The 18,408-nt window shown below is 27.1% G+C and overlaps 4 protein-coding genes and 1 long non-coding RNA gene across 5 annotated transcripts; 2 read left to right on the forward strand and 3 right to left on the reverse strand.

Moving 5' to 3' along the window:
- Positions 1-486: 486 nt before the first annotated feature.
- Positions 487-3,786, reverse strand: LOC107067532 (UDP-glucosyltransferase 2). The gene is made up of 5 exons (XM_015323139.2): positions 2,762-3,786; positions 1,891-2,267; positions 1,557-1,776; positions 1,220-1,439; positions 487-1,107 (listed from the first exon to the last, which is right to left on the reverse strand). The coding sequence occupies exons 1-5, from the start codon at positions 3,234-3,236 to the stop codon at positions 804-806; spliced, it is 1,596 nt and encodes a 531-aa protein (XP_015178625.2). The 5' UTR covers positions 3,237-3,786; the 3' UTR covers positions 487-803.
- Positions 3,787-6,400: 2,614 nt separating this feature from the next.
- Chrac-16 (chromatin accessibility complex protein 1) lies at positions 6,401-7,439 on the forward strand. The gene is made up of 2 exons (XM_015323152.2): positions 6,401-6,734; positions 6,950-7,439. Exons 1-2 carry the CDS (start codon positions 6,600-6,602, stop codon positions 7,325-7,327), a joined length of 513 nt encoding a protein of 170 aa, XP_015178638.1. The 5' UTR covers positions 6,401-6,599; the 3' UTR covers positions 7,328-7,439.
- A 270-nt stretch (positions 7,440-7,709) lies between these two features.
- Positions 7,710-8,765, reverse strand: LOC107067548 (vacuolar ATPase assembly protein VMA12). Its single transcript, XM_015323160.2, has 2 exons — positions 8,345-8,765; positions 7,710-8,265 (listed from the first exon to the last, which is right to left on the reverse strand). Exons 1-2 carry the CDS (start codon positions 8,760-8,762, stop codon positions 8,015-8,017), a joined length of 669 nt encoding a protein of 222 aa, XP_015178646.1. The 5' UTR covers positions 8,763-8,765; the 3' UTR covers positions 7,710-8,014.
- Positions 8,695-9,972, reverse strand: Muted (biogenesis of lysosome-related organelles complex 1 subunit 5). Its single transcript, XM_015323170.2, has 4 exons — positions 9,890-9,972; positions 9,690-9,772; positions 9,154-9,342; positions 8,695-9,074 (listed from the first exon to the last, which is right to left on the reverse strand). The coding sequence occupies exons 1-4, from the start codon at positions 9,906-9,908 to the stop codon at positions 8,907-8,909; spliced, it is 459 nt and encodes a 152-aa protein (XP_015178656.1). The 5' UTR covers positions 9,909-9,972; the 3' UTR covers positions 8,695-8,906.
- Positions 9,973-10,653: 681 nt separating this feature from the next.
- LOC149032239 (uncharacterized) lies at positions 10,654-12,752 on the forward strand. The gene is made up of 3 exons (XR_016176859.1): positions 10,654-11,736; positions 11,905-12,083; positions 12,373-12,752. It is a non-coding gene; the product is annotated as an uncharacterized LOC149032239 (long non-coding RNA).
- The last annotated feature ends 5,656 nt before the right edge of the window (positions 12,753-18,408 follow it).

Raw genomic sequence — 18,408 nt, forward strand, 5'->3', positions numbered from 1 at the left:
GCTTCAATGAGTAGCGAATAGATTTTTTTATTCTCGCTTTTTGCGACAAAAAATCTACTTTCTCAGCCTACGCGTGCTATAATTTTCTCTTATCTCCAAGAATTGAGAAAAATCATCTTCTTACCTTTTATTTGACCCATCATCCGTACTTATTTCTCCATCTTTCTTTCATCTCTTTTTTATACTGTCTCTTTTCTTTGTATATAAAGTACACTCACACGAATTATATACTCACATTTTTGTTGATGTACTAAACTTTTGAAGATTAAAACGGACAGGAGATTTTTTATTCCTTTTATTCGCGATTCGGTATTATGTCTGAAGCGACACTTGTACGATAGTTCTTTTTCTTTATATTTGTTAAGCGTTAACTATATACTGCTAGAGTACAATTAGTCTGAGAGTGAAATGTACTTTTTTGTAATAAAGATGACTTAGTTAATTATTTTGACCAGGGAACCACTTAAAAAAACAATTCGTAAATAGTTCAATTGAAATAATCTTATTTTTTTACTAATTTTTGTTTTTGGCAGTTTTAACCATTAATTTTTATATATTTATAATACTACTTTTAAAAATCTTTTTTAATGATACTCGAATTCTACAAAGAGAAATTTAAAATAAGAATGACGTCTACTAGAATAAATTATTAAAATGCGAATGATCAATACAATCAATATACATGTTAGTTTTCATTTTAACTATAATCTTTTCTACTCACGTAATCTTTTTTTATTGTCTTATCTAGAAGATTTTTGAAATTCATTTAAATAGACTTTATTTTTTCGATTACGATTATAAAACTAATTTAATTTCTTTTTATTTTTTTCTTTAAATAATAAACATGCGCAATATTTCATAATAATTACAAAAACTTTAAAAGCAATATATAGACTAGGGATGGTAATTATAAACAAAGTAACAGATAAAAAAGCGATAACATCAGTATCGTATCGTTGATACCATGGTTCATCTACGATGCTAGAACGGAGATGACTTGCTCCTTTATGACGAATGACATACTCAATCCACCAAATGACATTTTCCATTGTGCCAACTTGTTTATCTTCTATAAGATTTTTGAGTTTCAACATGTTTTCTTTGTAACTAAAAAAAGCAAAAACAAATGATTACAGTATATATTTTGTTTTTTACTATGATTGATTTTTCTAGTTAATTGATCTTATCTTTAAAAAAATTATAATAATTAAAACTTTACCTTTTATTATGTAAGACCTCCATAATCGCTTCGTTTAAAACTTCTTTTGTCATTTGAAAAATATCAACGCTTCTGCATACCCCTAAATTTTCCATTTTCAAAACTATCATGTCTTGATCGGATAATATTGGTATTGCAACAAGTGGTACACCAAAGTTTATAGCTTCTTCTGTACTTTGAAGACCACCTTGATAAACGAACAGCTTCAAATTCGGATGTGCTGCATTTTCATATTATAATATATGAAATACGAAAATGTTTATTATTAGTTATAAAATATATATGCGCATAAAAATTAAATATGTTAAAAAAATATTAAAATTCTGAGATATAGTACATAGAACTTCTTGTTGTGAAAACCATTCAGAGATGTATATATTCTCTGATATTTGTGGATAGTTTCCCTTGAGTTTCCATACAACCTTCATCGGTAAATTAGAGAAAACATGGAAAAATATATCCAACAATTTTTTCGGATACGTTGATGGATTTGCGTTTGTTCCAAAACTGACGTAAATGAAACCATTAGTTGCGTTATCTATGAATTCTTTTAATTCCTAGAAAGAAATAATTAATACTACATCTGATTTCAGAGTTTGACATTGAAACAGAAAATTTTGATACAAATGTAATGAAAAGTAAAGTATTTTATGTGTCATACAAAAAATCACCTTTGGTAAAGGTTTATTTAGAATGTCATTTGATATATGCAAACCACCAAAATTTATGACATTAGGAACATTGGGACGGGTAAATGAAATTTCTTCTTGCTGATTTACAAATAGGAGACTCATGTTCTTTTCTAATTCTTTGATAGAAGGTATTTTACCCAAATATTTTTCTGCAATTTCTTGTTGCGGTTTATACATTCTATTATTACAATTTACGTGCATGTGCCACCATGTTACGACATAGTTATGTACTCTTTTCCAAAAAGGTAAATTGAAACCAATGCCTTTATTTAATTCATAAGCCGAAGGATGTGATGGTAGCACTGGATTTCCAATGATAAAATGAGATTGTTGTGTAAGCGCTAATGAATACATACCTATAAATATATCAAAATAAATCAAATATCAAAACCCTGAAGATATAAAATGAGATAAAGATATGGAATAAGATTAATTTTTATGCCTTCTTCCTCCTTATTACAAATAAGAAAGTAAATAATAAGAACAAACTATAAGATTATATTATAAACATTATAAGAGGAATCATATTGCAAACTTCGCAAAGAAAACTAATCTTGTACTGTCTCATTTTAACTCCTCAATGATTGAAAGAAAATTTGTGAGGAATTAAACTCTTATCATTTGCAAAGATTACATCGAAATATTTATGTGGAGATTAATAGATATTTTTAAAAGATAATTGTTCAAATCAGGAAAATTATTACAAAAAATGGTTTATTTAAAGAAAGAACATTATATTTCATGATTTGTTTTTCTTGTTAACACATTAATTTATTTATTTTTCTTCCTTTTTATTGTTTAATTAATTCACATTTAATCGTTTGTAATTTGAATATATTCATTTACGTACCTATCAATGGAGCTTTGAATCTGTGTCCAAACCCATAAATGGCTGGCGTCATTATGGCTTCGACTAGAATGACATCAAACTTCTCATTGCTATCAGGTGCATAGATTTTTTTTATGTCAGGATGTTCGAAAACATTCTTAGAAAACTCGTGTATTTTTTCAAATAAATAAATCGCTGATATTTGCTGCCAGGTGTACATGGTTCTAGCTTCATAGAAATTGGTATCTTTTAATTGTTCGTAATTAATACTGATGTCGATCTGGGTTAAATTTTTCAAATTTGTGTGGTTTATCGGATCGGTTGTAACTAAAGTAACTTGGTGACCTCGCAAACTTAAATGTTTGCATATAGAATTATAAACTATTTGATGACTGTAAGAAGGAATTGGAAAGACAGCCAAAATTCTTGCACTGCTGGTTAGTCCAATATTGATAATCAAAAGACATGTCACTATTGTAACGATTAATGATGTCATGGTCGAATATTTTTTTTGTTCACTTTTGAACCAACTTATGACAATGCACTTTCGCGAGAAAAGTGAAATTAAATAAATATTGTAATGCAATAATCCACGATAGATTTAACGATAAAAATTCCAATCGCGTTACATTTAATGTACTACATTTATTCGAAATAAAATACTCATTTTCCGTACTTGCTATGATGATACGTTTAAACTGATCTGGAAATAAGTGTTGAATGATGTAAGTACTTTTGCAGAATGTAGATATGCTTATCTCTACATTTGATACTCTTAAAGTTCACCGATTAGAATCTTTTTACCGTAATATTATGATAATAATTTCATGGTGGATAAACTTATGTTTTCTTTCAACTGTGTATAAAAAATATTCAAATATCTACCCCCTAATGTTTTACTTTTATGAATCACTTATTTAAAAATCTGAATTACTTTACAAAACAAAAGAAAAGTGAATTAAAAGAGTAAAATATTAATTCATTTATTTTTTTAATGAAATATCGTATAATTTTTGATTAACTGTTAAATTATCGGACCGTTTATTATTATCTTCTTTGTTTCAACCGTTTATTCCAACATATTTATCTACACTCTATTCTTACATCCTTAATTTAACCGTTCATTAGATAATATATATCTCTACACTGTATTATATTGACCTTTCTGAAGTCACGCATGTTATAAATACACAAACAAAACTCACGTACTCTTTTTCTTCTTCATATACATATTTTTCTATTCTTCATAATAACAAAGGATAATATTTCTTATATTTTTACCTAAACAGAAAAAACATCTTCGCTTATTCTAGAATATCTATTTAAATTTATAAAAAGGTCATTTTTACCTTTTTTAGAATCGCTTTTCTCTTATGAGCAGCGATAAACCCTCCTACAAGGTTTTAAGGTTTATCTAATAGAAACATTTCCATTTTACCTTGATCAAACTTTGTATCATACAAATTTACTGTTTTGATCAAAAGTATGATTTCTATTAACTTTTTATATTAAACGAAAAGAAAACGTAACAATTCGAAAATGATTACGAGAAGAATAGAATTGTAAAGCACTAATATTTATTACATTTCCTTATCAACACTTTTCCTTGAATTATAAACGCGCCTATCGTGAATATAAAAATCATAAAATTATTTCCTGACTTATGAACTTGAAATGTCAAACATTGTGATATGCAGAACTAGCGAATATTTCCCCACTGCCTTCACTCTTTTCAAAAATATTTTTTCAGAAAATCACGATATATTACGCTCACAAATGTAATAATTTGTAAAAGTTTATTCTGATAGCTAGGAATAATATTGGCGTTATTGAAATAACAAATTTGTCAAAAACATGAATTCACTATCAAAGGATTGCATCTCGTCGAAGTGACTCAAAACAACGCTTTACCTCCTTCTACAAAATCGGTCAAAGGGACGGTATTGGCACTTATAATTTTGTTCTAAGGTATTATAAAGAAAGAATCTAATTTTTTTATTAGAAATTTTTGATATTATTACATATAACAAAAAAAGGAAATGAAAGTATTTCATTATTATTGTATTTAACGTATTATTTATTTTCATCCGATTTTATAACTTGATATTGCAAGTGTGAAGCGTTATCAAGTCATCAATAAAAATTATCGGTGTCTTATCTACAGCACCCACGTTACGATTTTAGTCCTGTATAAATGTTGGTTTTGTTACCAGTGTTTTTGTATGGTAATGAAGCTTTCCTATTTCTACGATATCAGCACGATGTAAACTTAGTAACATCCAAACTTCTCTTTTATCCTGCCATTTGATACATAATAAAATTTCAGTCGATCGAAATAATATTTCTTCTTTTTGTAATTTGTTTGAAATAATTGGTACATTCTTGCAGTTTTTTCTTATGGTACCACAACTATTTGTCTAGTTAATGTGTAATGTGTTAAATAAAAGTGGAGTCGTGTAACAGTCATCAACAAATAAACTGTGACCTTTCCCGAGATAATCTTTCATTATAGTCATGACTATATTATCGGATTTTCCAAAATTTTCTTGAAATACAGAAAATTCTGTTTCCGAACCTGAATATATTAACATGTCTAAAATATACCCTAATTATACAAGGGTACTTTGAAAACAGTCTAATGGTTTTGACGATTTGTCTAAGGCTGCTTTGCATCCAGAATCTTTATTATCAAAATTGTGTATTTTTGGAATTAAATTTTGATGCGACCAGCAGATATCCACAAATGTATCTGGCGATGTAAATTCATTGTCATTATTTTCTTGCAATTGTGGAACATCTTTTTCTCTATTTTCTGATTCTGAGCTTGAAGTGTAAGACGCTTCTTGTTTTTTGTCTAATTAAATTCTCTTCTTCAGACGAAGAAAATATGTCGTCAGGAAGATCCATTTTTTCCTCTTCACTACTACTTAGGTACATACGTTTTCTTTCTTTTTTCTAATCAAATATTTTTAGAATGTACTATATTATTTAAAAAAATAACGAGTGGATAAATTCAATAACTAATCACAAAATGAAATAAATAAATACTTACATATGCAATAAAGAAACAGGTTTACATGAATCAATGCATGAAGCAATTATACGAGAACGTATGTACAAAGCGTTTAATTTACCCCCATAGAGTTAATTAAAAAAGGTGTTAGAAGTTATATCTCAAAGCTTTTTGGAGATTTAAATGTTTTTATTTTTAGTATGTACATTTACTCAATTTTTATTATATTTAATAAAATCTTGTTTTTTTTTTTACAGCGAATTTCTACACTTATTACTATATGTTATTAATTATATTATTTTATTTATATAAAAAATTAAAATTGTAAACAGATAAGAGACTAGTAAATGTAATTTCCATCTACAAGCACTAAACTCTAACCTAGGCTAATCTAATCGTAGGAAGGGAAAACTTACAAAACGTATACACTGATAGTGGCGCTCCTCTATCTTGTTTTTAGTTTACATTTGTGCCATTCATGTCGCTGTAGTCAATCATTCTTCGAGTGAAGATTAGTGGACAATGTTTAATTTTAATCGAAGTTTAAAGCAATGGTGGAGGAATTTGTAACTATTTTTCGAAATATTTTTATGTATATACTTACCTTCTCTTAAATAGTTTGTTTTAGGTTCAGTAATAATTTGTTTAACGAGATTATGAATGTTGATGTAACATGAGTTAAAAATGTAGTAAAAATAAAATTTGTTCACACGAAACATTATTTCATATCGAACTAACAGAAACGTTTACTTCGATTTAAGTTAACGGGTAATTAAATCTGTACGTCGTTAGTTAATTTTAATAGTGTTTTTCGGTTTGTATTGAATTGTTACATTAACTTTAAAAATGGCGGCTCAAGGTTTACCGACGAAAATAAAAGAATTACGTTTACCAATTTCAAGAGTTAAAACGATAATGAAAAGTTCGCCTTACGTAGATACGGTTGGACAAGACGGATTATATTTGGTTACAAAAGCTACGGTAAATTTTTCATAACAAATAATCGAAAGTTTAAAAGATGCAAATATATTCGAGTATACGGTAGTTAACCCGACTTGCGTATTTTGCGGCGGGATTATTAAAAATATTGTTTATTTATATCATTTATTATCCTTTATTAAAGTTGTATACATTAATATTAAAATAATATTTAAATATGTATTGTTTATCAATTAATAATGTTTTAATTTTTTTAGGAATTATTTATTCATTACTTAACAACAGAGGCTCATATGCAAAATAATAAAGGAAATAATTTAGATTATAAACATTTGGCAGAGGTAGTGCAGACAAAACAAACATTGGAATTTCTACGTGAAATAATACCTCGGAAAATTACAGTAAGGCGATTCAAAGAAATGATGGCAGCCAAATCATCGACTAGTAGTTCTTCAGATGAAAGTAGCTCAGATTCAGACAGTGATAGTGAATCTGATACTGACTCTTGTTCTAATACCGACACAAAAGATGATAACGAAAATTCATCGACTAGTGAACATGAATTAGAAACTCAAGAAAATGGTAAAAATAGTTACAGTGATAAAAGTGATAGCGATGAGGAATCTAAGAGGTAGAAATAAGCAAATAGAGAATCTAATTCTATATTATATAATTTATAAATATTTTAGAAAATATTTTATCTATAATTTTATTTCTAAGACGTCTTAATAAAGAAATCATATTATATCTTTATGATTCTTATTCGTTAATAGATCTTATTATTTAAATTAATTATTGTAGTTAAAGATTAAAAATAAGAAAATTCAGTTAGGGAGTCAAAAATTAGCGGAAAATATGAAATTATTTGTATTTTTACTCATACATACATTATTATTTCGATAATTTTTAAAAAACAAAATTTCTTTCAAAAATAAATACATTTTATCATCTTTAAATTTCATACATTTCTAAAGAAAATTGTCATTTTTAATTTTTTTTATTTACGTTACAATAATGTCTCTTTTGTGTAATGTATTTATTTATTTTTAACAAATTGACAATTTTTCAATAATAAATTAAAAAGAAAGAAAAAAACATTATGCAATGTCTACATTGTCTTATATTTTGCTTTCTCTGTAATTTTGTTTCACTTATTGATATTATAATGCATTATTATTATTATAAATAATTTAAAAGTATATAAAATATTATAAGAGTGCCATCTAAATATTTTTTAATAACAACAAATAAAATTCTGATTTATAATTATTAGAATTACCACTGATGTATAAATACAAAATATTCTTGTTTAATTAACAATTTTACTCTTGATGTAATTTTTTGGGTTTAGGCATTGAGAATGCATCGTAACAATCTTCATTTAATTTAATTGCCAGAAAATAGATTTCGGCTAATGCAATTACCAATGCACATATTATACCTAGTAATAATCTAAACCCAAAATCTAAATTACCAACTATTAACTCTACTCCAAGAAAACCAAATGTGAATCCTGCTAGTACGGAGAAGATAAATTGTGCGACGGCAATTAATTGTTTATTTATTTGCTTCACTGTAAATAGAAAAGAAAATTGAATAAACATGTATTTGTAGATATAATATAGAATATCAATTAAAATATTATTATTTACTTTGATAGGCTATCGTATCTTCTGGTAATTCTTTACGCATTGTATCAACACTTTTGGTCATAGCTTTGTATTCTCTATCATTTTGTTGTGCCGTAAGTTTTTGTATCCTTGCTTCCAATTCAGGATTTCTAGGTGTAATTTTGGGCGTTGGTAATATTACGTCAACACCTTCTAAAATTTCATGTAAGTATACCTTTTGAGATGTAACTTTTCTATACTCTTCTAAATATTTATTTAACCAATTAATATCATTTAATTTCAATAGAACGTCATTGCACTTCTTCCTACTACTTTTCTTTAGAGTAGCGATACCAGGTGGAGCATTATCTACATCGGAAACGTTTTTCCAAACAAAGTCTATTAATTTTGTATTTGGTTTTAGGCATAAGGATGGATCATCAATAGTTTCTATAGGCATTTTTATATCTTCTAAAAATGATATAGATATTTTTTCAAAAAATAATGTTAATATTTTGATAATATTAAGTATTCATATATGTGGCACCGTTGTTACTATTCTAAAAATTTATTTGGAAGTAGTAAATGTGAGATATTGATCGAATCAAGGTGTAATGTGTAACTTTTTTTCTAAATCAATATAATATTCTTTGATTTCGTTTTCTTTGTCCTGAAAAGCTTTATCTACTTTTTGGCATTTGTCACTCATATCATTTATAAACTTTTCCCATTCTGCTTTACGAATTTCTCTGCTATGTTGCAACGCTAGATCCTGCAATATAGGATAATTAGTTTGAGAATATTTATCGTATAAGTGAAGTCTTATGTATTGTTACATTTGAAGTACGTACACTGTCAAATTCTTCTTGTCTTTGAAGTACCCTTTCGCACATACTAAGCGCAACATCAATGTTTGCTTTTAAACTTGGTAAATGACAATCTCCAAGTTGCTCTGCACGTGGCAATTGATTTTGGTTTAGTTCCGTTGAATATTCAAGAATTTTGAAAAGTCTTTCCACTTCTCTATCGTTTCTCTTTTCCTAAATGAATATCAATTTGCAAATATTCTAATTTTTCATATTTTCATATGAATGATAAGGCTTTAAACCTTATCGTATAATTACTTCATTCATTTGTTAATATTACAATATTATAGTATATATGTATAAAGTAGACATATATAATAAAAAAAATTGTTTAGTAGTTACAAACTTTATTTAAATATATTATTATTACAAATATCAGGTTATAGTTACCAACGTAAAAAGAAAACTATATAAACCTTATACACTATTACATTAGGTCAATTTAAGAAGACAATTTATTAGATTTCATTTAGATAATAAAATGATTATTAATTATTGTTATAAAAGAATATTAAATTTACCTGGAATTCTCGTAGAAAGAAATTTACTTCACCTTGTATAAATGGACGATGCTCGAAAAGTCTACTCCAAATTTCTCCCGTGTCTACGAAAATGTTATCCCGAGTAATATCATTATAAGTATCTTTTATATAATAATATATATTATTAATTTTGAAATATTTTTCTTTTTAAATTTTCATATATGATTATATGTTCGCACCTTTGATAACGGACGCCATGCTGTTGCTGGAAACACTTCGTGAGCGTAACAAAAACGAGTTCAATCATATGATCAAGCATGGTTTATTGCGCAGGCGTCTATAGCTTCCTCTAATAATTGATTTTTTTAAACAAAACAAATTATTAGATAATAAATGAAATAACAATTGGAAAAAGTAAAATTCGCAAAAATTTCTTTTAAGTATTCATCTTAATACAACTCATATTTTAAATGAAATTTTTATTTCAATAATTTATTCATTGATTATAATTCCATAGATTTACTCAAACGTAAATTTATATTAATTATGATGAAATATCATCGTTGTTATTTTGTACAATATTTTTAAAAATTATGACGTATTACGTGTTTTATCAACATATTTAAATTAAATCTATTTTTTAAAGTGTTTTATTATTTACTTTTTTTGCAAATATTATAAAAATTCGCTCCTGTATGAATGCAACCCTCCAGAAACACTTTGAAAATGTTGCTTGCGAGCGCCATCTGTCGGGACAGATTTTTTTGCCCGAAAGATAGGCAACCCCTCATACATACGTGTATAAACAGTTTTGACTGCAAAAAAATCCGTCTCAGTAGATGGCGCTCGCAAGCAACATTTTTAAAGTGTGTCTAGAGGGTTGCATACGAACAGGCACTCATTTTTATAATTTAATAATTAAATAATTACAAAAAAATTATAGTACAACAAATAATATTATAATAATATTATATAATAAATTATCCTTGAAACTTGTTTATTTGAAGGTTTCACTTTTAACTTGTGTGATATGTACACATGTTTTTTTTTTTTAAATATCCTTCTCATTTTTTTAATCGAAGATATTTCATAAAGCTTTGACGTAATGTCTAGAATATTGTTGAACAAATTTAGTTTAGTATTACACGTGAATTACTGATTGTGAGAGAAGTAATTTGAGAAGAAAGGCATAGTGTTTCGTTGAATTTGAGATGTCAGGTATTATGATCAATAGGAGCTTTCGAACGTAATGACAAATATCGATTCGTGATTTTTTTTACGTTAGAAAAATGATATCATTTTATTACAAGATTTTGATTTATTTAATGATGAAGTAAAATTAGAGATCGTAAATTGGTGTATACATATAAGTAAATAAATTAAATTAAAACTAATGTATTAAATTAAAAAAAAAAGTAAAACTAATTTCATACCAAATTTGAAATAATTTGACTGTTTTACCTACCGTCAGTACATTTTATAGAAACTTATATTTTTACCATTCGTTGATTAAACGTAGTTACAAATGTAGTTTTTATTTTTATTTTTAAATACTCACAATATTTGATTTCATTTTTTAGATATTTATTATTTTAAATATAATATTCCATGAATTAAAAAAATAAATTGAGAAAATAAATATTCCATTGTGAAAGAAACAATAATTTCTAGTTAATTTATCTTTGTCATTATTTATATGTATACATTTAAGTGTATACACACAAGTATATACTAATTATTTACATACTACTTACATACTATATGTCTTTAGTTGCTTTTCTAGTTCATGTCAGAAGAGAATTCGTAACGTGTATAATCTTTCCAATTAATTCACTAGTTTCCTTTCTGTGTGACAAACGTGCCGTTACTCTACGTCTTGTGGATCTTCCAAAAGGAAACTAACTGCAGGAAGTTAGTTTAGTTTCCAATTCGACGAAAACCGCGAGAAACTGCAACGACGACTCGACGCCAAGTACTACGTGTCTGACTTATCGTCGATTTGATCACTTATCTATGTTCTCCAAGTAACAAGGGGTCTGATCAATGGTACATATAGGTATATACAAGTATACATATATATGTATAGGTAAATAAAATGTATCTATATTTTCCTGAAACATTTTTTCTAATTAATTTCTGTTTTTCCTGCTTTTTGAAAGTAATATAATATAAAAAAATTCTACACGTATTTAAGATCAAAAGATACCTTTAGAGTTGTTTGGAATATTTTTCAACTTTTTAAATAAATCTTTAGAAAGATATAAAAATCTATACTGATGAAGTATCGACAAAAGTCAGCGTAGGAGTTGAAGGAAAATGAGATAGGATCCTGATGCTAGATTACAGACAGTTTACCTACTAACGTATCGTGTAATCAAGTATTCTGAGGTTCACAGTGAAGCATCACAAGCAACCTGGATGGCGTACACCTAAGTAAGCATACATTACGTAAATAATTTCAGTCGCAATACGATAATAATCAATACTCACGCGTTATGGCGCCTACATATATGTATATGCATATTTTATTAGCTTGTACCGAGAGATATGTCTGGCATTTGCTGATTTATCCGTTTACACGTTGACTGAAATTAGATTATGTTGTATGATGGAATCTACCTTTGAACATTCGTTTTAATCATTTCATACTTTTAAGTACATGAGTAATGCAACATTGTTCCAATTCAATTGTACGGAATATAATAAAAAATATATATTTCAGATGAAAAAAATTTCTATTTAAAATCTAAATAAATGAAGCCTTTCCTTTGAGATTTGTACCGGTTAATAACGAATTGGACAATAATTTCAAAGTCTCGGTCGAAGTCGGATAATAATGAATGCTTTTGAACGGAAAAAGGGATTAAAATAAATCGTGAAATGGAAAAGAAGAAAAAGATAATGAAGAACCGTGGAAAAGAATACGTAAAATTAAACCGAGATTTTGGAAAGAGAACGGAGAAGTAAGAGTAGAAAGGTAATTAAGCAGTTTCGTTCGATAAATGATGAAAAGTCGAAAACAATAATGAGATATTAAAAGACGATGATCATTTATACATATATAAATATATATATATATGTATTTGTTTATTCATTTATTTATTTATTATATGAAATTATATGCATGTTATTGTAATGGTTTATACGGTTTGGCTGGCGACAGACAAATTCAATTTTAAATTGTTTCGTTCAAGAGGATAGAAAAGCTTAATAGGTATTGAAAATTGTTGAATAAAATTAGTTGTGCTCTAATGATTTACAACCTGATATTGAAATTACTAAATATACATATTCGGATAATTAAATGCAATTTACGTCGAGTTAATTAATATTTGTTTCATTAATTTTTTTAACATTTTATAATAACTCTCATTATTCTAATATCATTAATAATAATGACGACAATTATTATTATATAGTTATCGTTCGTGTTTTATTTGTAGATGCAATTATTACTGATTATTTTAATGAGGTGTGTCAGGACGTAATTGAGTTTACTATTTGCAATGATTTCGAGTTTCTAAATTAACTCAATTATTATCTGTTTTTCTTTCTTTCAATAAATCTTTAGTTTTCTTTTTCGGATTTGAACTTACTAACGTAATTTTGATTTAACAAAGAATATTCGTAGTCATATCTTGTTATGAGAAGTTCAATCGTTAGTTGTATTTTAAACGCAGAAACTTTAGAATTCTGTTTTAAAATTGGTTTGCTCGAGTAAAATAGTAAGCGGATTTTTGATTAAATATAGATAGAGAAAGTACTGTGAAAGTGGGAGAAAAAGAAAGGAAAAGAAAGATGGAGAGAAAAACAGACAGACAGACAGACAAATAGGAAAAGATAAGATTTGTGAGCAACGAACTTACTTTAGCGTATATTATAATATCGTTATTTTATTTCAATTATTCTTTCATTAAATAAAGCATCAAGAAATGTTTTTTCATTGAGTTTAAGAAACTTTATTTTTATTTGCATTTAAACTTATTACATTATGCCAACGTTAAAAAGAGAAAGAGAGAGAGAGAGAGAGAGAGAGAGAGAGAGAAAGAGAGAGAAAGAAAGAGAAATATAAAGAGAGAACAAGAAAAAGAGGATATACAAGATTTTATCATGTTTTCCATAAGGATGTGAGTTGTTTGTGTGCATACGTTAGGATAGATTTTCTTGTAAAACGATGTAGAAAATGGAGAATGAAAATATATAGAAAGATTAAGTTGAAGTTTTGTACATAAAGAAAACAAGACTATAGAGCGAAGGGAAAAATATTTCAATTATGATCAAAGTAGAGGAGCAAATGAATATGGTATATAAGTCATAATAAAATTTCTGACGTACATATCGTTAATCTTTATGAGAAAATTTACTATTATTCATAGCTTAATAGGTCTGTAGTAGGCTGATAATAAGGTTGGTTGCACGAACTTCGGCTCTGTGGATTTCATGTTAGGGGATTTCCCATGGCAATATCCTCTTTTCTCATACTGCAGAGAAAGCGAACAGCTTCTTCGTTGCCGGTCTTAAGCCGATCTGAACATACGTAAGCTTTTACATACGGTACGTGTATATATATATATATATATATGTATATATGTATATATGTATATATATATTCATAGTCAGATACGATGTGTTTGGGATTCGCACATGTTACGTGTCAAGCCTAATGTAAACTCCTTGCAATTGTGTACTCGATATCATTGATATCATAGCCACCTGACTTATGGATTAGAATATATGGACCTTTCAAAACCTATCAATATAGTTTATATTATATAATATTTCTATGAATAGTCACGTTTATAATTAACGCAGAATCATATCAATGTAATCGTAGATGTTATTTTTTTCTTTTAAACACATTATTTATATCGGTAATCGATTAATATTTACACTGGCAGAGTTTATTAATTGGTAGCTTAAAAATAGGCTTTTCGTTAATTACGTTTATCGACTCTGTTGGTTAATTAATGAATTGACTATATTTGTTATTTTTTTTTTTTAATTGGACTTTGTTATTTAAAATTTAAAAAGAGATAGAATAATATATATGGATAAGATTTAAAAAGAATTATTTATTATTTCAGATTACGCATAGAAGCTTTGTCGTTTTATTGCTCAATAAAGTGATTTTCTTGCATACGATTTTCAACATGCGCTTTTGGATGAATGTAGTAAAGAAAAATGATAAAAGAAGACATGAATGTTCTTAGACACTAAACAGAAACCACATATGACTCTCCATTATTTATCACAAATAATTTGATCTACACGAACATACTATTCTTTTGATTTCTGAATTTTGATGAGTCTGCTGTTTAACAAAATTAGATTCTGACTAAATTCTTTCTTATTTTTTGTTCTCTTTTAATTAGATTTTGTATCGATTAATAGAGACCTCGAGCATTATATTGAAGTCAACGTAGGGGTACTTTGGTCTGCCTCATGTCTAACAAATACAAGCAGTTAAGCATAGAAAGGGGTAGGTTAGGAAGACTTCAAAACGTAAGGTAGTTTGAGAGTAGGATTAGAGCATGTTTAGTTCTAGAACAGATAAGTTTGACTTTACTCGATAACGGCAACTGTAAGAGAAGATTATCTACTGGAACAAGCACTTACATTAACGTATGTATTATATTTATTTATATAGAAATATATACAAATGTACTGAATAGTCAGAAAAAAATCAACAATTGATCATATTTAATCGACTTTTTTATTTATATTAAAAAAAGATGATTTTAGTATTAGATATCTTTGATCATGAAAAAATTAACAAAATATGTACAGTGAATTAAAAAAGTATTTATACCCCTACTTTCCTGACCAATATATATTTTCATTTTATTTATGCGAAATTATATTGTTCTAATAATAAAATATTCTCATATAATAAAATTTATATCAGATTGAATGTTTAATAATTTAAAAATAGGTTTATCTGTAGAATTTTGTAATTTTGTATTACAAGCAAATATCAATTATTTAAAGTTTACAGTGGTGGGCAAATACGAGTACTTCTGCGACTCACCGTATATTTTATTTACTTTATTTATATTTTATTACTTGTAGTTAAGATTATACTTATCATTACCTAATTTATATGGAATTGTGGATATATATAGGGTGTTCAAAAAGGTTGGGACCAAGTTTAAGTTTATGCAAGCTTCTTTTTATCTATTTAATCTCACAATCAGTAATATGTATTATAAGTTTGATTCCAACCTTTTTGGACATTCTATATATATATATGTATGTGTACGTAAATATGGTAAGATAGAAGTTCGTTACTATACAGGAAACGCTCGATTGGATCACGAAATTTCCTCGCTCTTTACTTATTAACTTATTGCATCTCCTAAGTTCTATCTAAACTGATATTAATTATCGTGGTTACTCGACCCGATACGCGCTGTGCTTTTCCTTCCGACCTACTTTCTCATCATCTCTCACCCTTATTTTTCTCTTTATATTTAACTTTTAGTTATTTCCTTTTTTGAAGTAAAAACTTCTTTAGAATAGGGAGTGATTTGAAACAATGCTGAATGAAAACAACACGTGTGCAGATCAAACGTATTACAAGTGAAACCTTCAAAAAACTAAATTTCGAGAGAATGAGACGAATGCAGAATATCAGGTGTAGGATAATTGTAGGGGGGTTTATTTGTTATAATATTATTATTATAATATTGTTACCACATTCAAAAATTATTTTAAGTTTTATTGACATATAATACATAACATATTACACAGTAAGCAAGTTCTCAATTTGAAGAAATGAGACAGTTGCTTATGATAACTAAAATATGCATGGTAACTAAACACCTCTCTACGTGCACAAAATGCACGAACACTTTTTTACACACATTTTTTATATTGTTAAATAGATATATAAAAAATAAAGTCTTCTGGCCTAATCGAAAAGCTATGATGAGGGGAAGATGAGAGAATATAAAATGAGAAATAAAACATGTGATCGAGCCTAATGGATGATATAATAAAACAATATTTATTCGTTAAAGAAAAGCTTCCCTTCATAAGAAACCATAGTTTATATATTTGAAATATATTGTCTATACAAAGTATAGTAAGTACTATTACTACTTAGTACTAGTATACATGTGCATACACTAAAGGTTATACTATACTCATACTATACTAGGTTAGTAGTACTTATACTAACAAGTACTACTAGTACTTAGTATACTAGTATTACTATACCTAGTATACTAGTATACTAAATAGTATTAGTATACGCGTTTCCCGTTAAGCGTACCCGAGCATTGCAAACGAGTTCCAATGATATTGTTTGATTAAAAATTTTCAACATTTAACGAGTGAACACGAAATTATTTCTTTATTAAAAGTTCATCTTTTCCTTATTATTTTTGAAGTTAAAACTTCTTTAGAATGGATGTGGTTTGAAAAAATGAAACGCGATGATTTAGTGGCTTATGTAGACGATTTGCAAACACTTTTTAAAGTGTTTTATTATTTACTGACTTTGTAATTATTATAAAAATGCGCGCCTGTATGAATGCAACTGACACACTTTGAATATATTGTTTGCGAGCGCCATCTACTGTGACGGAATTTTTTTCTGCCCGAAAGGTAAGCATTCTTTCATATATACTTGTTTAAAAAATTTTGACTGCAAAAAATTCTTTCCCAGTAGATGGCGCTCGCAAGCAACATTTTCAAAGTGTGTCTGGAGGGTTGCATACGAACAGGCGCTCATTTTTATAATTTAATAATTAAATAAATAATTAAAAATTAAAAGTACAAGTAATATTATAATAATATTATATAATAAATTATATCTTCGAAACTTGTTTATTTGAAGGATTCACTTTTAACTTGTTTGATATACACACATGTTTTTTTTTTCTTCTTAATTAATTATTTTTATTGTCAGAATTTCTAATGAAATGTATATTTTTATGCAACGTTTTTAATCATTTATAGCTTTATAAAATATTAAAATTATGTGGTACAATGATAAACATTAATTAAATAATTTTTGTGCATGCGCAGAAGTTATAATCGTCATTGCAATCAATTATTCTACGAATTAGTAATCAACATTTTAAACAGCTTATTATTAATTGAAATAATAAAGGTATTTTTTTAATCTCATTTTATAAATAACATTATATTTTTATTGAATTATTTGTATTTTTGCATTGAACGCGTTGGAACGCTTTGGAACCTGGACAATTGGTATTATTTGTGATGTAGTTGAAAATTTAATGCAAACATTGTTGGAATAATCACTGTGGGTTTTAGTACATTTAATTCGTATTTTATTTTTCAAAGCATCGATTTCATTGAATTGATTTTTTTTGACTATAAAATATTTTAAATGTTTCATTGTAATTTTTAAATATTGATTGTTTTCATGGGGAACATTTATGAGACTTGTATTTTAATAAATTGAAGGAGGAAAATGACTCGTATATTTTATATTTTCGCGAAAGAACGAATATTTGGATTTATTCTTATAAATTAATATTTCGGACATACACCAAGCAATCATGTGAGTCTTGACGTTCTCCAATTTCAGTCTTTCAAAGTAACTTTATATATATATAAGTATTATTTTGATTTTAAACGATGTTTAAAATCGTGTTTGCTTTCCGTGTAAGAATTTATTCCTCCATAATTAAATAATAATTTATTACAGAATTTTATATCTAATTAAATCTCATTTGATTTATGGGTTTTATGCGGTCGTAATCGTTGGTATTAATGTCCTTTTAAT

This window comes from Polistes dominula, unplaced genomic scaffold (genome assembly GCF_049000335.1).
Source record: "Polistes dominula isolate Pdom_NZ unplaced genomic scaffold, Pdom_raw_medaka contig_33, whole genome shotgun sequence".
Classification (NCBI taxonomy): Eukaryota; Metazoa; Arthropoda; class Insecta; order Hymenoptera; family Vespidae; genus Polistes; species Polistes dominula.